This window comes from Rana temporaria, chromosome 8 (genome assembly GCF_905171775.1).
Source record: "Rana temporaria chromosome 8, aRanTem1.1, whole genome shotgun sequence".
NCBI lineage: Eukaryota > Metazoa > Chordata > Amphibia > Anura > Ranidae > Rana > Rana temporaria.
In genome coordinates, this window is record NC_053496.1 from 60597468 (window position 1) to 60620571 (window position 23104).

At 43.6% G+C, this 23104-nt stretch overlaps 1 protein-coding gene across 1 annotated transcript in view; it reads right to left on the minus strand.

The window, feature by feature from the left end:
• PCGF6 (polycomb group ring finger 6) overlaps positions 1–22608 on the minus strand; it is a 33842-nt gene extending 11234 nt beyond the window's left edge. Inside the window, exons 1-7 of the mRNA XM_040361878.1 lie at positions 22337–22608; positions 18488–18587; positions 16282–16378; positions 11538–11593; positions 9669–9728; positions 4958–5066; positions 2289–2316 (exon numbers count right to left, since the gene is read on the minus strand). Of these exons, the coding sequence (XP_040217812.1) occupies positions 2289–2316; positions 4958–5066; positions 9669–9728; positions 11538–11593; positions 16282–16378; positions 18488–18587; positions 22337–22459 (573 nt within the window). The 5' untranslated portion in view covers positions 22460–22608. The remainder of the gene's footprint in view (positions 1–2288; positions 2317–4957; positions 5067–9668; positions 9729–11537; positions 11594–16281; positions 16379–18487; positions 18588–22336) is intronic.
• Positions 22609–23104: the final 496 nt, after the last annotated feature.

Genomic DNA, 23104 nt, shown 5'->3' on the forward strand with positions numbered 1-23104 from the left:
CATCCGTTTTGCGTATCTGAGCGGTTGCCTGCAGATACACCTTTACTGCTCTCACTAGATCTGGGGAGTGCAATAATCTTTCCTCCGCTGTCCGTGGATACGGAAAAAAAGAAGGCAGAATAATGTCCCGATTTAAATGAAAAGCCGACACCACCTTAGGTAAAAAAAGCAGGATGGGGTCGTAGTACAATTTTATCTTTGTGACAAATTAAATAAGGCTGTTTGCAATAGCTGCTAATTCAGATACTCTTCTAGCCGAAGAGATAGCAATCAAAAAGGCCAATTTCCTGTTTAAAAGGATCAGCGGAATCTGGCAAATTGTTTCAAAAGGTTGCTTTTGCAATACTGACAAATCCAAATTCAAATCCCATGGGCACAAGGGAGACTTGACTGGTGGATTTATCCACAGTACCCCATGAATGACAGCCCGAACTAGGGAATGAGATGCCAGCGGTCTTTGAAAAAAGACTCAGAGCCGATATTTGACCCTTAAATGCAAATTTTTTGCCGAAAGTAGAAGTTTGAAAAATGTTCCCCCCTCCTCCTCCTGCTACCTATACTGCCTAACCTGTGTAAAAAGGTATGTATATTTATCTATTTTTAGTCTGCTCCAGTCACATGATGCATAGTCAATCAATGGCGGCTACAGGGGAGAGGAGGGAGCACCGAAAACAGTTGGGACATGGGAGCCTATGAGTGACATCATTGCTCCCAGAAACCCCAGCCAATGAGTGAATAAACAATCAGATCATCGTACAATCGCTTAGAAGGTGATATTTTTTGTATGATTTTCTGATCGCCTGTACTAGGTTTATACCTCTTTGAGCCTGTCACTGAGGAAGCCAACAGGCTCAGAGAGGTATCAAAACAGGTGTTCATGTAGAGAGCTGGAAGAACTGTAAAGAGAGCCCGAGGAGCTGATCAGTATAGAGGGGAGGCTCAGTTCTAATAGGAGATAGTTGCCTACGAGATGTTCCAATGCTCTACCACAAACTCTGCTACACAGCCAAGTTCTTCCTGCGTCAGCGCCCACACACACTGCATACCCTAGAACCCGTGCACCTATTCTTCACTCCAGATCAGGATCTGCAAATAACCCTGCTGGACCAATCTCAGGGTCTCTCCTAACAGTTATTTTTAGAGGGCATTTCACAGGCAATGAAGTGGTGTTACAACGCCTCCTCAGCATCTGGTTTAACCTCATAATGCTGGACTACCACGCTACAGACATGCACATTGCAGGTGGTTGCGGCGGGCCCCACTGTACTCAAATGGGCAAGTCTGTCAAACTCTGGAACCCAAGTTAAAAACGCAGCGGCCATGGCATATGAACATCCCCGCCTGGCTGTTATCTTACAGCTCGGGTGGGCAGCCGTGAGGCGCTAAAACCATGGCACAGTTACCCGTTTTTACCACCCAACTGAAAGAGACCCATTATTCCTTGAGCCAGGTGTTTGTTTTCTAGATGTTTAACATCGCTACAGGCTTCAGTTCCAAAATTAAAGCTTAACTCCACTTTTGTTGAGAAAAAAAAACATTCCCCTCTGTTTGTCTGTGCCTCTGATGGGAGTGGTTTCATAATTATCAGCTAGCTGTGGCAGCTGTAGAGTACTAATAAAGCTGCTGTGCCTACATCCCTTTAGACATGTTACTATTGGAAATATCTCACAAAAAGATTGCAAGGGATGCCTGAAATCAGACTTGTATCTTAGGGAGACTTTGGGGGAAATTGGCGAGTCAATCATACATGCAGGATATTATGTTTCTGGGGAGTGGTCAGTACACATTCTGTGTACAGAATAACTCCATGTAGCCATATTGATTTTATAGTAATATATAGCGGCTGCAGACTGAAAAGAAAAGGTAATTTTTAATATAAATCAATTACAATATGACTTGTATCCCAATTGTACATGCTAAAATATTTTTTTCTCCACAGAAGTGGAGTTACCCTTTAAGTTCGGCCCTGCAAAACAGTCCTGTTTTTTTATATGGCCCTTTTTTTAACTTCTTTAATTAAAGACCAATATCGAGGATAATATAGACTTCCCCAATCTTTCTGAGGGCAGAAAGGTGAGGCATATCCAGCCAAGCCAGGAGGAGGATTTAAACAACCCAATTTTGGGGCCACTTTCAGGCGCAGGAGATTTGTGTTTGCTATGTACTGTCAAATGAATTGCCCACCAATGATATTGACCACTGGGGAAAAGAAACTCTTTAGCATCTGACCACAGGCGGTCAAAATATACCAGATTGCCTGCCAGTAAATCAACATAATGCTTAATTACCTTATAACTTCCTGTGCCCTCCTGAGCCCTGCAAAAAATAAATATAAATATTAAAATCTAAAATGAAACTAGAGCCATACAATGCATACAACATAGCCTGCAATGAATACATTCTGAACTTTTATTGATGTGGGATGTGCCTTTTCATTATCATCCTAATGCATTTTAATAACCATTACACTGCAATAAATAATGCAGGAGCTAGAGGGTTATGCGGACACAAAACACTTCAAGCTCCACTACAGTCTAGTGAATTGAAGCTTTCATTTCCAAAGACAGAACAGGGTAGGATATCACAAGATACATATCAAGGCAATGCAATTACATCCCTGGGAGTTCTTAATGTCAACGTCAATACATCAGGGTAACGGAATCCATACTAACTGACACATGGAATTTTATCCTATATTTCCTTATGATAATAAAGCATGTACAGTATATATCAGATCTATCAATAATATATGGAAGTGGCTTTCCTGGAGTACAGCTTTTGTGTAGTTCTCCTGCACACAAGGAATGGGAGGTTTTCACTCTAGAAGCGTTAACTAAACTCACCCTTGCTTATGCCTAAAGTGAAGGAAATGAAATGTACATGCAAGAAATAAAATTGCCTTTCCAAAGACATTATATGCAATGAAGAAGAACCCACCCAAACCATCGCTGAATACATCTAATAAGGCTTTCATTGCCATCTAGTGGCTGTGGCTGAAACAACATCTCCAATACCAGTACATATTGTAACCCAGAACAACTTCCCAACTGTTTACAAAGCTCAGAAGAAGCTGCGTTTGATGCAAGATTTGTTTCTCATAAGAAAGCCAATTAAGAACGAGAATAAAAAAAATAAAAAAAGTACACTTGCATATATCAGTAGCGGAATATGCTGACGACCCCCTCTGGTCACACCAGAAATGGAACATGTCAAGATCTAGTGGAGCGGTTGGCATTCTTGTACCCTGGAATTCTTCAGAAAAATATACCCCTCGTGTACCCCTGTAGGGATACCATACCATAGCCCGTCCCCCAATGCACCAAAGCATTCCTCTATCCCCCTCCCCGGCTCCTATTCTCTTCAGGATTTTAGCTGCAGGCTCCTGAAGACGTGCTGTCGGGTCACCCTCTACTCTAGCTGCTCTCTATTATATTTTAGGTACTTACATAGCACCGTCAATTTACGCAGCGCTTTACATATACATTCTATAAGCTGACATGGATATCTAAGGAGGCTGCTGGAGAGGGGAAGGGGCGCAAATCAGACTAATTTGGCTTTTAAGATTGTAGAGGGGGATCAGAAGATTGAAAGTGCTTTAGGAAAAGTACAGTTTAAATAAGAAGGTTGTCCCACCCCCCCAAATCATACTTACCTAGGCGGATGCAGCATTGGTCCAATGCTGCATCTGTCCCCTGTGCACTGACAACTGAGCGATCGAACACCGCCGATCACTCAGTTCTGACAGCACCCCGAGCAGAGAGCTGCAGACTGTCAGCCACAGCTCTCTGCTCTGCCCCCCTGCTCGCTCATTCGAGCGCTGGGCTGTGGAGGGGCCAGAGCATCCGGCTCAGTCTCTCAGCGGGATATCAGTCCAGGCACCTGGCAGATCCAGACTTTGTCGCAATGATGCGGTTCCCTGGACTGACTTCAGTGACATCCGCAGAAAGCGGACTTCATCCCGCTCTCTGCTGAAAACTAATTGCACTCCTGTGATCCATAGAAGTACAGCCAAACAAGATTTGGCTAAACTTCTCCTTTAATGCTTATGCTTTTAAATTTTCCAAAACAGCCCCTACACACAGGTATTCCCTTTTTTACATTTATACTACTGTGCAAAGTTTTAGGCAGGTGTGAAAAAAAAATGCTGTAAATTAAGAATGCTTTCAAAAATTAAAGGAATAATAATTTATATTTATAAATTAACAAAATGGAACGTAAATGAACAGAAGATAAATCCAAATCAATCTGGGGTGACCACCCTTTGCCTTCAAAACAGCATAATTTCTTCTAGGTACACTTGCACAGTTTTTGAAGGAACTCGACAGGTAAGTTGTTCCAAACATCTTGAAGAACTAACCACAGATCCTTCGGTCTCTTCATGTAACTTCAGACAAACTCGATGTTGAGATTTAGGCTCTGTGGTGGCCAAGCCATTGTTCTTCAAAAGATCTTGAACAGCACACCTTAAAACCCCAGTCTGCTTTGAAATCCTTGCCGGGGAGAGACCTTGCTAATTCAGTATAACTATGTCTTGTTGCTGTGCTCAGTCATTCTGTATGACCCGTGACATGAAACCATCTTCCACAACCTCACCCTAGTAGCAGAGTTTGGCTGTTCCTCACCCAGTTTTCAATACTCTTACACAGCTGTTTCCGTTTCATGTAATGACTGTGTTTTAACCTACATATGAACTTGATGATCATTGGCACCTGCTTGGTAAAATTGGTTAATCATACACCCAACTCTAATCCTAGAAAATTCCTGACTGTGCAAGTGCACAAGAGTAAGATTTTACAAATTACTTCTATAGAAAACGTACCAAAATGTATTGGCCCGTATTAATTGGCCCGTACTAGGCTTAAGGCTCTCCCAAATTTTACTTTGGTGAAAAGTTAGGACAGGCATGAAGGATATTAACACAATAATTCTCTTAGATTTGAGCAGGATATTTACGGACCCAATAAACTCCAGTAGCAGCGATACATCCAACTCTGGAGGCATACGAAAGACGGGTCCCACCAATTTCCTAGGCCTTCCTCGATTGGTGATATTTGGTTGTGGGACTGCTACATAAAAACAAACAAAGGTATTACTATGTCAGCATGCATGGACCACAGCAGAAATAGTAGTTAACAATATTGATATACAAATCCTCCAAGTAGTTTTCCAAATGACTCACCTTACAACTACGGTATAATTATTTATAAAAAAAAAAAAAAGGACACACAGGTAAGTGGACCCTTTTGAACAGTACTGCAGAAACATGCACAGGCAGTCATTGTGTCCTTTGATGATCTGACTGATCTGTCATTAGGTAGTGCAGGTCACAGGCATAATGCAAATTGCCAAAAAGAGTTGCTCTGTGCCTTGTGATCGATGTAATGAGCACTGCCAGTGTTCACATCCGAGAGCCCTCCACACCACGTCCTCCTACAATGGATGAGGGGGAACAACGCATCCACGCGGAACGCAGAAACAAAAGTATTTTTTTGTAGATTTCATGGATGGGGGGGGGGGGGGGTTGCCTGCAGTGAAAATCATATGTCAATGATCAGCAGATCCAAAAGGTCCAGGCAGCTAAACAAGAAATCTCCAATTTTCCCCAAATAATAAAAAATAAAAATCAAGCTTGGTGCTGCCCACCCACCTTTGGAAACTCCTTATTAGTCCTTTAAAGTGGATGGCGGATACTAACCGCATGACATTTCATGTATGTTTTGTTATATTCCGCGGCTTAGATGTATAGCTGGGCTGCTGCCTTCCTTGAACTGGAACCCTCTTGAAGAAGTATATTATATGTGTAGGGTTGGTGGCGCATCACCTGAAGAGTGATCCTCCACAGTAAATGATTTTTTCCGCGTGAGTGTGCAAAAAAAAAAAAAAATTAAAAAGGGAGGGGTAATTCTCATATCTGTCACTTGAAAAGTGAACCTCTATTTGGGTCACTTTTCCCAGGTAGAGGGTGAAGGATTTATCTCGAGTAAGGCCCCGTACACACGACAGAGGAACTCGACGTGCTTGGCACGTCGAGTTCCTCGTCGAGTTTTGGGATGAAGCCGCCGAGGAGCTCGGCGGGCCGGCTTCTCCCATAGAAGAACGAGGACAACGAGAAAATAGAGAACATGTTCTCTATTTTCTCGTCGAGTTCCTCGGCGGCTCCATCGAGCCAAAACTGTACAGACGACAGAGATTCTCGGCAGAATCCGGGTTTTGACCGAGTTTCTCGGTGAATTCTGCCGAGAATCTCTGTCGTGTGTACGAGGCCTAAGTGTTATAAAAGTGCTTACCGTGTTTTCTTTACAAAATAATCTTTATGTGTTAATTTGTGCTCCTTTGTTATATGATATCCTTGTCATTGCTTTGAAATTAGATGTGCAAGTACAGGTATAGAATTATGATATTTTTCTTATCTGGTCAACATATACTTTCTGATTAAATCAGAGATATCATACATGATGACCCTTAAAAAACATGAATATGGAATTCCTTATATGTGAAAGAATCTAAGAAAACAATCATAAAAAGTAACAAATGGCAGACATAGAAATGAAAATGAAAATTATTCTTTCCTTGGACTCGCATCATCTTTTATATCCATTTTAATTTTTATGTCTACCATTTGTTACTTTTTAGGATTGTTTTATTCTTATATTCTTTCACATATAAGGAATTAATATTCACGAGTGTAAAGGGTCATCATGTATGATATCTCTGATTTAATCAGAAAGTATAAGTTGACCAGATAAGAAAAATATCATAATTCCGTACTTGCACATCTAATTTCAGAGCACAAAGCAATGACAAGGATATAATAATATCACATAACAAAAGGAGCACAAATTAACACAAAGATTCTTTTGAAAAGAAAACACAGTAAGCACTTTTATAACACTTACTCATGATAAATCCTTCACCCTCTACCTAGGAAAAGTGACCCAAATAGAGGTTCACTTTCGGGTGACGAATGTGAGAATTACCCCACCTTTTTTTACACACTCACCAGGAAAGAGTGATTCACTGTGGAGGATAACTCTTCGGGTGACGGGCAGCGCCACCAACAAAACACCTATAATATACACATGACATTCAAAGTGCTAAAAAGTAACTTTTTTTTTTCTTTCTTACATGCATTGTTGCCGACCTTCTGAAGCCTCTTTGCTGACCCCCTGAAGCCTCTTTACAGCCACTTTCTGTTTACATACTCCAGAAGTGGCTGTGTGACATATCTCAGGGCATGTCCCCTGATAATGACAACAGGACTATACCTGCATAAGTTGTACTGAAATGAGCACTTGTAGTTTCTATTGGAGGTCCATGTGATAAGGTGACAAGGCAGGAGCAAAGTTGGAGGACAGGGATAGAGCAATGTCACACTAAAAACCAAGTGCTTCATCAAGAACCTTATAGGATTTTTTCTTTTTAAATAACAGGTTATACTTACCTCCACGGTGCAGCTAGTTTTGCACAGAGTGGCCCCGAACCTGGTCTTCTGGGGCCCCTCTGCGGCTGTCTCGGCTCCTCCCCGCAAGAACTATCCCCCCTTCATGGGAGCTCTCTCCCATGGGGGTTAGTTCTTGCGGGCGCTCTCCCGTGATACAGCTGGCAGCCATAGCCGCTCACTGTATCACTTGGGCCTGCCCCCCGGCGTGCCACATCATTGGATGCGATTGACAGCAGCGCGAGCCAATGGCTGCGCTGCCATCAATCCATCCACTCTAGCCAATTAACGGCCAGATTGAGCGGAGAAGAGGACATCGGGGGCGAGCGCAGCAGTTGAACGGGTTTAGGTAATTAAACCAGGGAGGCCGTAACTGTGAGATGTTTTTCACCTTAATGCATAGTATGCATTAAGGTGAAAAAACATGAACCTTTACAACCCCTTTAATGACAGAACCACGAGTTATTAGTGCCTGGGTTTACACAGTCTGAACAATCAAAGCTCAGGGGCAGAGACACATTGAGAAAAGCCATAGACTTTGATCGAACAGGAGAGCCCTAAAAACAATTCCTCTATCCATGCTAAATAGAGTGGATAGAAAAATCTGCCCTACTGGCTACTGTATTCAAACAGCTGTGGCTTTCTGAATACCCAAACTGTGATTTACTCTTCGGCCAAAACATTTACCACCGTCTCCTTTGATTTTTCATTGAAGTTTGTCAAGACAAGTGGTGCTAACAGGGCCCAAAGCTCAAAGACATGTTATGGCCAGCTTAAACTTCTACAGGACAAGTAGATCTTATTATATAACTTCAGCTTCCTTTATCTCCTCATTCACTGATCTTTTTCACTTGTGTTTACCTCTGCTTGCATTTTTTTTTTTGTCACTTCAAAGTTCCTGCACAAGTCTTCTTTAATATGTTTCCCACTTAAAGACTTTTTACATTAATTTGTTCCCTGCATTTAGGTAAAAGATGTCCCACTACGTGCTGACGTCATCATTACATACAGTGTCCCGGAGTGAACGGGCTGTGTTAGCCGGCCGGCTACATATTTTCACATGCAAGTTTTTTTTTAATTAATGTAAGTGCGATTTTAAATATTTTTTATTAAGTTGTTTAACTGGATTACGCCATGTCAGCCCTTTTCCCTTCCTCACCTTGGCTATAATCACTATTGACCATCTGTGAGCGGTGGGAGAGTTATCGGATACCGGATATCCTGCTGCATGAAACCCTAGGCTGGGTAGAAAGTCACACGCCAACAGAAGATCTCTGGTTGGGATCTTCCCTTTCGGAAAGAGGCAGTTTGTTTGGAAGGTGGAGGATTTCCTTTCTATCTTGTCACTCTTCTATGGTTTCTTTGGTTTGATGTCACCATTCTATTTGAAGGAGAGCAGGGTACTTTCAACCACCAAACCACCATCTGATGTGTCCTTCCCTTGAAAATAGGACATTGATTTTTGCCAAATATTTTTTTTCAATCTCTTTTTTTCACTGGGACTCATTGATATGTGTTATGAATAGGGCGACCTATTCGTTTCAAATGTTTTTCAATTTATTAACAGCACAATGATCATAATTATTTATGCTAGTTGATTTTTTGTTTATACGCCATTTGCGCAGCTTATTTTTCTTTACATTGGTCCAATTTGTGTGTGTCTCACATTTAAAGCTGCATGCATATTTGTTTTTCGTTTATCCACCAGACAGCGCAGTATTTCCACATTTTTTCACGTCCCACTACTTGTCCCCCCCCCTTGCCTTCCTAAACCCTTACCGGAGTCCTCTCTCAATCTAGCGCCATGTCCATCTACAGCAGCATTGGTCCTCTCTTCCTCTTCTCACACAAGGCTTTGATAGCAGCGGAAGAAGCCGCACTGTGTGCGTCTATCGACACCCACAGACAGGCTTGGGAGAGCGCCTGCACAAATCCCCTCTCAGCACACAGTTTGCAGAGGGAGCACTCTCATAAGAGGAGAAGTGAAGTAGGCCGGTGGGGGACACAAGAAAAGCAAGTAAGGAGTCGCTCTGTGCAATGCTATTGCACAGAGCAGGCAATTATAACAAGTTTTTTATTTTAGGGAAAAACAACTATTTTTTCTTATGGATCCACTTTAAGATCCTCCAGGAATCACCAGAGGAACTCTATGCTGGAATTTGACATTAGGGTTGCCAAAGAAGTAAAAGGTTACACACTTCTAGCAACAGCAAAACATTTTTTAACTTACTTGGCTTTGGAACTTCAAGGCCTCTTTCGCTGTAAAAGTCACACATTTGTTTTTTTTCACCTGCAAAAAAAGTAATACAAACCATCAATCCCAATACAAACTTTTACAGGACATTTCCTGCAATAACAAGGCCAGGGCTGCATTTAAACAGGCCTACTGCGTGTGTACTTACCTAAGCCAACAGCAATGCATCTGGTGTTCTGTCTACTGAACAGATAACTCTGAACTTAAAGTGGTTCTAAAGTCTACATTTTTTTTTTTTTACCTCTTTCCTAACCCCCTGTCCCTAAACACTTATCTGGCCCCAGGTCTGTCTTGGCTGCAGCACCACTCCCCTAACTTCCTGCTTTCACAGGACACACAGTGGGTAGCGGGAGCCATGGACTCTAGCTGCTGTCAGTCAAACTCCTATTAGGATGAAGTGAGGCGTGGCTTACTGGCACCGTGTCTATAGATGCACACAGCTTGGCTTGGGAGCGAGCAAGCACCTAGCTTGCCAAGGAAGCACCAGCAGCAGGGAGAAGGTGACAGCGCCGGTGGAGCAGTATTAGAACAGCAGAAGATGGTTCTTTCTGTGCAATGCATGTATAACCTCCTTTTTATTTCATTTTTATAAATTAGACTTTAGCATATGTATATGGATTGGGAGGCATATAAGCTGCTTGTATGGCAGCCTACCTTTCCTTAGCTGTAATGGCTGAATTCACTCTTTTTTCACACTGTTTCTTCTTAAGTTTCACCTGGTAAACCTGCCCGGAGCACACCTTCTGTCCCAGGGTAACGGATCTAGGAGAAGCAGTATCGTCACCCTAGATAAAGGTGGGAGGTCTTTTGTAATCAGAATAAGATGGAAACAATGCCAACTGTTAAACTTCCCATACAATTTCCTCTGTGTACAGTTATCAGATTAAAATATTTCTGGCTGGATCAAAATTTAGTTTTTTGCACTTTCAATATATAAAAAAAATGCTTTTAATGATATAACAGACCATAAAGGGTGCAAATAAGAGAAATGTATTGTTAGAGCTTACACACGCCTTAAGCAGCCGTTGACCATACATCTGATGTACAGGCACCGAGTGTCCATCAGAATGCACCGAATGCCGAAAGCAGAAGGAATGATGCAGGCAGACTGAGAAAAACCAACACAGTGACGAGTTTATAGCCCTGGCGTGTTTAGAAAACTCCACCAAAACTGGACTTCTTTAAAACTGACTACATTAGTAACAAAACTACATCAACCCCCCCCCCCCTCCCCACTTTCCTGGCCTGCCAGGCTGCATAGATTTTGGGGGGACCCTAAGCCAGCTTTTGGCGTGGGGGTTCACCTCAAAATCCATACCAGACCCTTTTTTTCACATGTTTTTGTATTGCCGGCAATGTCCTGTTCCTTTTTTTTGTTTCACTTTAAGCATCATTAAAATCACTGCTCCATTTAAAAAAAATATATTTTGCATTGATAGGGTTGTACCCGGGCCCCCATACCTTTTTTTTTTATGGCCAATAACATATACTGCAAGCCTTCAAAATGGGGACTTTTGATTTTTCGAGTTAAATAGGGTTCACGTCTGAACTTTTTACATGTTTGGGAGTTCTGTGGCAAATCGAACCGATTCAGGAGGGAAGATTCACACATATGTATAAGAAGTAGCAGTTTAAATAGTTTGTTATCACAGAACTGGTTTGCCATATGAGCACTTTACAGTATATTTTACACAAATGATGGGGAGCGAGACCCTGGACTAAAACTTATATTTTAGTCATGGGTGTTCTGTAATTTTAAGAAACTTTGGTCCACTTTCTCATTGGTCAGAAAGTATCTGTGTACATCAGAAGCTGATGTGGACTGCATATAGTGAAATCACTTACGTTCTTCCAAATTAACAACTAATTTGTAGACTATGTCTTGTAACTGTCTGTCCAATCTGAAAAAAATAAAAAGTGCAATCAATCAACTCCTATTACTTAAACTAAGTAATTTAAATCACATTAGAACATACACATTATACATATACAGTATAAACATAGAACAACGTTAAAGGGTTTAATAAGCCACCAAACTGCTATATAATTTTTAGAATTTTTTTTTTTTTACATTTTTAAATCTTAAGACTCCACTGGCCCCTATATTGGCCAGAAAAGCCTCTTTTTTTTTGCTCCTGTGATCCCGATTTCACTTTGTTACCAACACCTATTTTAGACAGATGTCATCTGTGCAGTCATGAAAAGACAGACAGCAAAATATGGATAAAAAAAATAAATAAAAAAAAAATACAGCTTATATCAAATTACGTACACCCATACACTTAGCAAATTTGGGGTTAGAACACTAAACATCCTGCCAGAGTTTCTGCTTCTCCAACCTATCACTGTACTGTTTGCAGGTTTCCCATAACTCTCTGGTCTCTCATGAGAAAGTTTTCATGACAACACGATGGAAGCTTCCTGTACATGATGCCCCCCTCTGTCTCCTGCAATCAATCAAAATTGCTCTGGACTCTCACTTTAGATTTCATAAACTGACCTTAAGGGCCCTTTTTACTCTGCTCTATAGCAAAATCATAATAAAAAAAACGCCTATGCGTTTATACCTCAATTTTTCTGTATTTCAGATGTTTCCTATGAGTTTTTGGGGTGCCTGCATCTGTGAAAAATAGACATGCGACTCAAAAACACACCAAAAGCACAAATCAGGGTGCGTTTTTAACGCAATCTCTATTCATTTCAATAGGAAGTTGTGTTTTTGATGCAGCATGCAGGACCTTTCAAAATGCACTGCACCTCTAATGCGGTGATGTGGGGAAAAAAAAAAAAAAAAAGGGAAACATTTCTCTTGCAAGGTAAAAATTTAGAAGAAAAAAAACGTATCTGTGTGAAAGGACCCTTACAGAAAATAATGTATACTGTGTGGAAGCACGGTGGCTTTATGATTAGCACTTCTGCAGTGCCAGGCTCCCAATTTAAATTCTAGTCAGGATGCTATCTGCATGGAGTTTGCATGGGTTGACTACAGATTCCTATCACACTCCGAAGACATCCCAGGAAGTTAATTGGATCCTGTCTAAATTGGCCCTAGTACGTGTATGTATGCATGTTACACAGGAAACTGGTGGGCAGGGCTTGAGAGACATTATCACCTACTGGATCTCAGCTTCTAGAAAGATGGGACGAAGTGCTATATGTACTTTGTGCCCTAGGTAAGCATTAGTTCTTCAAAGGGGTTGTAAACCTCAGACATGAAAAATGAACACAGCAAATCCTTCTATAGTATGTACCTGCCTCAATACAAAGCGTCAAGTGTGATTTCTGTCTGCAGTTGGGTTCCTCTGCTATCAGCACGAGTCATTTCTGACAGTCTGTGCAGACTCCAGGATATTGACGGAGAAAGGAGCTCCAGCACATGGAAGGTGATTGTCAGCCTCAGCTGTGCACGTTTCCCTACGAGATAGTGAAGGGGGGGGGGGGGTCAGATTACACTCAGCTCTCCTACCTGAGCAACGTCAGATACCACCCCCTACTTCTGCAATCTCAGAAAAGCTGTGCAAATTCTGGACTTCTACTTCATTACCCGCGTATATTAAAATGATGGCCGCAAGGTGGCTCTGCCATCCTGGGCGGCCGTCATATGACGTCCTCGGATCTCCCGCCGCTAGGGGGCACGTGCCCGCCGTGTCACTCGGGTGCCAATGCGTGTGCCTGGCGGCCGCGATGTCTGCCAGGCACCCGTGATCGGCAGTTACACAGCCAAGGATGTGGATCTGTGTGTGTAAACACACAGAACCAGGTCCTGTCAGGGAGAGAGGAGACCGATGGTGTGTTCCTTGTACATAGGGACACCGATCGGTCACCTCCCCCAGTCAGTCCCCTCCCCCCACAGTTAGAATCACTTCCTAGGACATTTAACCCCTTGATCGCCCCCTAGTGTTAACCCCTTCCCTGCCAGTACGTCAGCGGCAATGACGTCAGTGTGTAGGCCCCCCGATGTGTTTCGCGCGCATGCACATTCTTAAGGGATCTGCCTAATAGGCTATCTGCTAAAATAGTGTTTACAGGCATTTTTTTTTACTGATCTAAATTTAGCCCATTGGTTTCAAACAGGCATGTATAAATGTGCTGTGTATAGAGAAGTAGAAATCGGACTTGCTGCACAGTATTTTACAAGCGTACGCAGAAATACACAAAATATGCGCATAAAATGCCAATTAGAAGAATTTACTTTATTTGTGTATGCATGCTTAGATACACGCAAAATAAATGCCTGAAAAATTGATTAACTATATGTTGCTGGCGGCAAGAATCACGATTGCTAGGCACTGGAAGCAGTCGGCAATTCCTCTTGACCAAGTTAAAAGTAAACTTAACTGGATTATGATTAATGATAAACTCTCCCATATGCTTTGTAATAATACATAGAAATGTAAAGTGGAGTTCCACCCATAAATATAACATTACATTAGTAGTTTTAAAAAAATGTCATTAGTCCTTTAAGAAAAAACTTTTTTTTTTTAGATGCCTTCAAAGTGTTGTTGCTAGGCAGAATAGTTAATCTTCCCTCTTCCTGCACCTAAGTGCTTAAGCTTCCTAACCTACACCACACAGACTCCTGGGAATGTAGTGGGTGTTACTTTCCAGGAGTCTGTGCACTCCCCAGTCTCAAAGAATCATGTGACATGTGACTTGGACAGCACAGGTGCTGAAACCTGATCTGAAACCTATTACACTGCTTGTGCAGCACGGAGCATGTGCGAGATCTGCAAGGCTGAAATCCAGGAAGTCATACCCACACTTAAGATGGCCCCAGTCAATTTCTATTTTATAAAGTGTCTAAATGCTGTAACAACAACAACAACAAAACGGACCTTAGTTTACAGACTAACTTTACTAGAATACATTAAGTTTGTGTATTACAGGGGTATTTATATTTAAAAAGTGAAATTGTGGCCGGAACTCAGCTTTAATAAAATATGGGATCCATGGATCGACTATATTTCGACTCCCTAGGGAACTCCGGGATGACCCTCTCCCCTTCTATTTTTTTTTTTCTTTCACTCTTTTCTTCCCTTTTTTTTCTGTTACTTCTTTTCTCTGCAATACAGATGTTTGTATTTGAGGCCTTTTGTATACTTCATGTTTTGCTGTTGTGATAACTGGAGGATGTGTGTTATGGCCATATTTTCTATATCTTTGTATTGCTATGTTGATGGCCTGAAATTTTTTTTTATTTTTTTTACTTCGTTCAGCCAATGTGTCTGTCTATTTTGAAACTTGTTTTTCTTTAACCCCTTCCATAGAGGGCATTTTCACCCCCTTCCTGCCCAGACCAATTTTTAGTTTTCAGTGCTGTTGCACTTTGAATGACAATTGCGTGGTCATGCAACACTGTACCCAAACTAAATCTTTATGTTTTTTTCCCCCCACAAATAGAGCTTTCGTTTGGTGGTATTTGATCATCTCTGCGGTTTTTATTTTTTGCGCTATAAACAAAAGAGCGATTTTTTTTTTAAAAAAAACACAATTTTTTACTTTTAATAAATATCACAATTATTTAAAAAAAAAAAAAAAAAATTTCCTCAGTTTAGGCCGATACGTATTCATATTTTTGGTAAAAAAAAAAAAAAATAGCAATAATCGTATATTGATTGGTTTGCGCAAAAGTTATAGCCTCTACAAAATAGGTGATAGATTTATGGCATTTTATTTTATAATTTTTTTACTAGTAATGGCGACGATCTGCGATTTTTTATTGTGACCATGACATTGCGGCGAACACATCAAACACTTTGGACACGTTTTTGGGTCCATTCACATTTATACAGTGATTAGTGCAATAAATATGCACGGATTACTGTGTAAATGTGATTGGCAGGGAAGGGGGTTATCCACTAGGGGGCGCTGAAGGGGTTAAAATGTTCCCTATAGTGGATGGAGACCGATGTGTGGAGACCGATGTGTGGAGACCGATGTGTGGAGACCGATGTGTGGAGACCGATGTGTGGAGACCGATGTGTGGAGACCGATGTGTGGAGACCGATGTGTGGAGACCGATGTGTGGAGACCGATGTGTGGAGACCGATGTGTGGAGACCGATGTGTGGAGACCGATGTGTGGAGACCGATGTGTGGAGACCGATGTGTGGAGACCGATGTGTGTTCCTCTGTACTGGGAACACAGCATTGGTCTCCTCATCTCTGACAGGAGGTGGATCTGTGTGTTTACACACACAGATCCACACTCCTGCCGTGATCACCGGCAATCGTCGGTGCACTGCGGAAATCGAGGCCGCCGGGCATGCACGCCGGGTCATGAGCGGTGCCGCTGGCGCGCACCCTAGAACGCCGGGAATACAGGACGTCATATGACATCCACCCGGATCGAGGGAGGGTTCCTGCCGACGTCATTTAACAATGCGTCGGTAGGGAAGGGGTTAATAAAAAATACATTGAAATACAAAATAAATGCCTGAAATTTCAGCCAGAAACACGGATGTGCAAACATCAGTTCTGTGTGCATGTATCCTTATCCTGAGAGCAGAGAGTGAAACAAACATGCAAGGCAGATGGTAAAAAGAAGGAATATTTGGGCAAAAGATTCTATTTACAACATTACTACATACCTGATATTATACAGAGGCTGCGTTTGATGGACCACAACATTACACTTTGGACACCTGTTGCTGTAGTAAAAATGCTTTACTATGCAGCTTTTGCAAACTGAAAAAAATAAAAATAAAAAGTAAATAAATTACAATGTCTATTGTTCTAACAGTTGTGTACAATAAAAGAGAAGTGTAGTTTTATAATTAAAGTGAAGCCTGCCTCCTCCTGCTGGGAGCTGCTGCAACTCAACACACCAGCACTTGGTAATTGGCGTGACCAGCTATATTGAATACAGGAGATTTGGGCATGGAATCCTGTAGAAAACCCAGCTACCCAAACTGAACATGCTAGCAGGGATCAGCTTCGGTGCTTAGCATGGTCAGATTGCAAAAAGACAGGGGGACTGTCAAGATCCCCAGGCAAACAGAGAAATAAAAAACAGAACATGGTACGTTTCCAAACATCTTTACAGGAAAATGGACACATACACAAAAACTTTCACTCTGGAGTAACACTGTAATGGACCTGTAATCCATTTGCCATGAAATCCTCTCTTACTTATAACATCCACTGTGAGCTCCAGAAACTCTCCTTTTCCCACCTCACTTCTGTTTGTTTGAAACAAGTCATGCATGTTTGTTGCGGTCTCTGCATTGCCCTGTTTCACACTACATATCCCACAGTCCATAATTATTTTTTCATCTTAGGATTCAGCAAGAGAAGGTGGCTACGTTCCAACATACAGTGTGAAAATAGAGAACGAGCATAGCCACCCTCTAACAGAAAGTTGGATCACAGCCGTAAAGCAAAAAAAAATAAAAAATTGGAGGAGGTAGAGTTAAAGCAGGTATGAACCCATAAACAAAAATGTTGTATATTGTAACTTATCAAACGCTAAATATGGTGGCTGCAGGGACCTGCCGGTTTCAATCCACGTACAGTATGGGCAGGCTGGTTGCACACAAATCAATCCATTGATCGGCTTGTTTACAACCAGCATGGTGGAAAATTCTCTCTCGATCAGCAATGATCAGTGTATTCTGATTTCCGGGAAGTCTCCCTGCTGTCAGACTACAAAGGCTCAGTGGGAGGGATTCCCCCATCCACATCAAGTCATTTTCTTTCATTTAACTTGTAGGCTAAAACTAGCAGATTTATGGATCTAACAAATTAATGCTGAACTCCAGATAACAATCTTTATAAACAGTTACAGCTAGAGGTGCAACGGCTCGTCATCGATCCGTGATCCGAACGGGTCAACGTCCGCGGATCGGCACACCACGCGATCAGCGGATTGAGCCCATAGGAAAGGCCGCGGCTTCGGTCTAGGTCTGGATCGGCGGCCATCTTGGTACACCCGGCGGCATCCTAGGTGAGCTTCCCAGAGCGGCGCTGACTGGGGAGATGTAGACATTACAGTGGGGGAGATGGGGGGGAGAGAACGTGGACACTACAGTAAGGACTATATATGGTGGCGATCTGAAAAATTATCCGATCCTTGGCTCTGATCCGAGGAACAATCCGAACCGTGAGTTTTTTGATCCGTTGCACCCCTAGTTACAGCAACAAGTTTACATAAAAGATGACCATTGTAAGCACCCCTGTCAATGGTATTCGGTTTGGCTCAACCTTCTAAAAGCACTTTTGTGGTTAACTTTAACCCCTTGGAGACCCCTTATGATCATGTGACTGCAGCGATTGGCTGTCACATGATCAGAAAGCTCCCGATCACAAGTAATGATCAGGGAGCTTTCCAATAGCTGCCAGTAACTGTGCCAGGAGTGCGCTCTCGGCACAGCTGTATTGACACTAATGAACGCAAATATGCAACCGCTTGGTGCCAAAGGCCCACCCGCTGAGCGGCCACAAATTGGCATGTGCCCATTGGCAAGGGGTTAAAGCAGAACCAAAGTTCCACTATTATCCACGGTGAGGAGGCAGGCTTTTTATTCAATGTCTCTTCAGCAAAAAAACACACCTACCTACCTGCTCCCCAGCCTGTGCAGCTCAGCTTACAGCTGCCATTCCTGTCCCTTATGTGCTGGGATGATGGGCAGGAGTGACGTCATCCTGTGCCAGCCAATGAAGATGGCCGTAAACTGGCACACAGAAGATGATGTCGGCGAGGAACAGGGACCGTTGGAGGAATGGTGAGTATTCCTCCCTTAAGTTTCACTTTAATAAGAAAAAAATTCTCTGGATTTCTTGCATGCGTGTACTCACATGTATGAAGACATTCCGTTATGGTTGTGGCATCGACGAAATAACCTTTGCAGATTGAGCAGAGAATGTAGGGATTCAGGTCAGCCAGGTTAACCAGGCACTGAAAAGTGACAGACATAAAGAAAAAGTTAAGGATACTAATTAACTTCCCTCCTCATATTATGCTAGATGAGAACTTTGACTTAGATGGAAACCGTCGGCTCCTCCCACAGCATCTGGATGGAAGGCAGCTGTTGCCAAATCTCTACCTTTCTACAAAATGACTTATGTAAGTAGGAACTGCCCCTCGAAATTTGGTAAAATTTGGAACAGCTCGATTGATGCACAAGGCATAACTATCTGACATATTTGTTCCTTTTATATATATTCATAATCCTAACCCTAAGTTTTTGGACTTACCTTTATGCCCCCCCCCCTCCCCCATCTACTTTTTCCCCCCCCTTTCCCAGTCCTTCTCCCTCTAGCCCCAACTCCCCCCCCCCCTTTTTTTCCCCCTCTCCTGGTCCTCCTCCGTCAGTTCCCCCCTTTTTTGGTGTTCCCCTCGCCAGATGCTTAGCTGTTGAATGTGGTTATAAACCGATATGGCAGGGATATGCAATTAGCAGACCTCCAGCTGTTGCAGAACTACAAGTCCCATGAGGCAAAGCAAGACTGACAGCCACAAGCATGACACCAAGAGGCAGAGGCATGATGGGAATTGTAGTTTTGCAACATCTGGAGGTCCGCTAATTGCATATCCCTGCGATATGCTATCTAGGCTCTTATTTTTGTATCCTACCTGCTTTGCTTATGATTTATATGCAATACCTCTGGCATAAAAGATACTAGCTTCAATTTACATATAATTTTGAGGTGACTGTCACGCTGAAATCAGTAAAATGTGAGAAGCTTGTAACCCAAAAAGGAGCAAGATCTTCTTGTGAAAGACAAACACACATAGGGCAACCCATTGACGTGAATCGGCTGCCCTATGTGCGACACAGAAATGTGTACAAATCTGACAAATTGTGAGTGAGAATTCTCATTTCAACTATGCGAGATATGAACGGGACCTTAGACTGAGATGACACCGATTGAAATAGCGTGGCTCTTTCACACGGGCGGACTGCATGTCCGCTTTTTCATCTATCCGTGTACGGATGAAAAAGGGACATACATTGGTCCCTATGAGATCGTGGGTGTCAGCAGAGATGAACATCCGCTGACACCCGATCTCACCCGGTTCTGCAATCCTCCAATTTTGCAGATGGAGGAAAACCCTATTTTTTCATCCGTCTGTGGATCATTTCATCCGATCCCCCATAGGGGAGAGTGGAGAAAAGACAGGGCGGTCCCTGCACAGTGTGTGGGGACCGCCCTGTCACCCGCCGGCTCAGCGGAGCGATCCCCGCTGAGCAAGCGGAGGTTCACAGGGCGGATCATCACTGACCCGCCCCGTGTGAAAGAGGCCTTAAAGTTCTCTTACCACCCACAGCTGCACCTCTCACATAGCTTAATTGTGACCAGACAGCCCTGGATACACAGAGGTGCAGATGCGATGTTCTGCGGTGCACTGCAACAAAATCACACGGTTGTGTATGGTAGGCAGAACTACCGCTGAATGGCACTACCTATTCAGGTCACAATCCTCCCCCCCCAAAATAAGGCATTTAGAGATGAACCCCTGTCAGCTGCACCTGTACCGCCCTCTCCGATAAGCATTCCACCGCAAATCCCTCCTCAAAGAGACCCTCTAATGCAGTGGTTCTCAACCTGGGGGTCGAACTATGATTTGCCAGGGGTCACCAAATCCTGGGCTGTTCCTGAAGCCTGCACTGTTCTCCCAGGAAGGGAGATGATAAAAGGGGGAGGAACAAAGAAAAAAGGGAAAAAAGAGAGCAAGAAAGACAGTTAGAGGGATGGGGGAAAAAACAAGGAATTAGGATAGAGAGAGATGAAAAGGAAAGAAAGGAGAACCAAGAGAAAGTGGTACATGCTAAAATGTACTATAAAGGGTTTTAATACTGTACGAGTGGAAGTCACTCAGGAAGCGCTAAATGTCCGTGGGTTAGGGGCGCAAATTACTTGTTTAGGTGGTGACAACCCACACTATGAAAAGAATTTTACTGTCAGGGGTCCCCACAACTTGGGAAATGTTATCAAGGGGTCACAGCACTAGAAGGTTGAGAACCACTGCTCTAATGGGATATTTTAGGGCATGAACTCCAGAAAATAGGATTATTCATAAAAAGTCAAAAAGGTTTTTATTAGTAAAAGTTAGGCTGCTTTCACATTGGGCAGCGGAGGTGCAGTGACGGTATAGCCGCGCTATTTTTAGCGCCGATATACCGTCGTATTTACCGCGATATTCGGGCGCTAGCGGTGAGGTTTTAACCCCCGCTAGCAGCCGAAAAATGGTTAATACCGCCCGCATTGCCGCACTTTTGGAGCGGTCCTGCTACCGCACCGCTTCAGTGTGAAAGCCTTCGGGCTTTCACATTGAAGCCTGCAGGGCATGATTTTTTCATGCGGTATAGCAGTGCTATTTTTAGCGCTGTACCGCATGAAAAACGCCTCAATGTGAAAGGGGTCTTAAAAACAGAAGGTTCAAGTGCTGAACTAAAACAATACATTGATGCGGTTACAGACAATACATAGAATGATGGCAAAGCAAAGCACTTCTCTGTCAGTGGTGAACAGAGTTCTAGACAGAAATACACCAGACAAGGGCAAGTCTTCACCTAACTGAAAACCTGGTAGAAGTACACTGTGTGGCTATACATCTATAGACCAATCCTACACGGGGGATGGAGGAGGAAACACATGTCCCTGTATGAGCCTTTCACATTGACACAGTAATGGTGCACACTCCATGCAAATGGTGCAGGCTCCATGCACAGAGCGCACACCCCATGCGCTCAAAGCACACACTCCAAGTGACCTGTGCACACTCCATGTGCTCAGAAGTGGCTGCTGCACACCTCATGCACTCAGAAGCGGCCTGTGCACATTTCATGCATTCACTCCATGCAACCAATTTACTCTTCATGCGCTCAGAGCACACTCCATACGGCGATTCTCACTTCATGCGCTCATAGCACACTCCATGTGACTGCTGGACACTTCATGTGGTCGGTGCACACTCCAAGTGACTGGTGCACAATGTGACCGCTGGACACTCCATGCGACCGATTCACACTTTATGTGCTCAGAACACACTCCATGTGACTGCTGGACACTTCATGCAACAGCTGCACACTCCATGCATTTGATGTTCACACATCATACGCTCAGAGCACACACCATGCACTCAGTGCACACTTCATGCGACCGCCGTACACCCCATGAGCTCAGTGCACACTCCAAGTGACTGCTGCACACTCCATACATTCTGTGTTCACTCCATGTGACCGATTCACACTTCATGCGCTCATAGTACACTCCATGCATTCAGTGTTCACTCTACGTGAACGCTGCACACCCCATGCACTCAGTGCACACTTCATGCGACCGCCACCAACACCCCATGAGCTCAGTGTACACTCCAAGTGACTGGTGCACACTTTGTGCGTTCAGAGCATACTCCAAGTGACCGGTGCACACTCCAAGTGACCGGTGCACACTCCAAGTGACCGGTGCACACTTCATGTGCTCGGTGTTCACACCATGTGACCCCTGCACACCTTATGTGCTCAGTGCACACTCCATGCAACCGCTGCACACTCCAAGTGATTGGTGCACACTCCATGCGACCGCTGCACACTTAATGTGCTCAAAGTACACTCCATGCGGTCGCTGGACACTCCAAGTGACCGGAGCAGCACAGGGAGCGCCGCCCGTACAGCCCAGACAGGTGTCCCCCCGCCTCACCTCAGTCCCCGCCGCCATATACCGCGGACTCGGGGCTGTCACCGGCTCTTCCTCCTTCTCACATTTCACCATGAACGCCGGTACACGGCGACGGTACTTTCTTTTCGGTCCTGTAGTACGCATGCTCCGTCCTGAGCTGACCGAACACCGGGAAGTGCGGGACTCTGTACAGAGAAGACGGGGCTGAGGAACGGGATCCCGGCATGCCTTGCGCTTCTCCTGATGCTGAGGGATGCCGGGAAGTGTAGTCCTGAAGGGAGGGAAGTGGAACATAGAGGGCTCGTGAAGCGTCTCAGTAACAGAAGTCTACTGCAAGCACGGGACCTGTTCAATTATAGATATTTCCCTTCAAAGTCTGTACATAACTACACTTTGTTGTAAATAAAACGTATCCATTATAAATAGATTTTTTTTTTCAGTTTGGTTACAATAAAGGAGGTTAATAAACCCTGAGCTTTTCTATTTTTTGCAATGTGTGTGTCTTATGGTGGAGAATTCCTTCACTTCCTGTCTCATAGCCAAAACAGGAAGTGAGAAGAAACTCCTCCAAAGCAAGGGTCTAGTGTCACAGTTTGTTGCCTATCCTAGAATGCTGCGGAAGTCACGTGGCGGCCAACTGTGCATGCACGATGCGTTCCAAACGCAAGTGCGATGCGTTCCAATGGATTTTCGACAGTACACACCAGCGAACCCGGCATTCAGGGCGACGTGGATTTAGAGGAAAGTGGCCAGTCGGACGGCTCGCTCGGCCTCCTGGCTCTTTTTTTA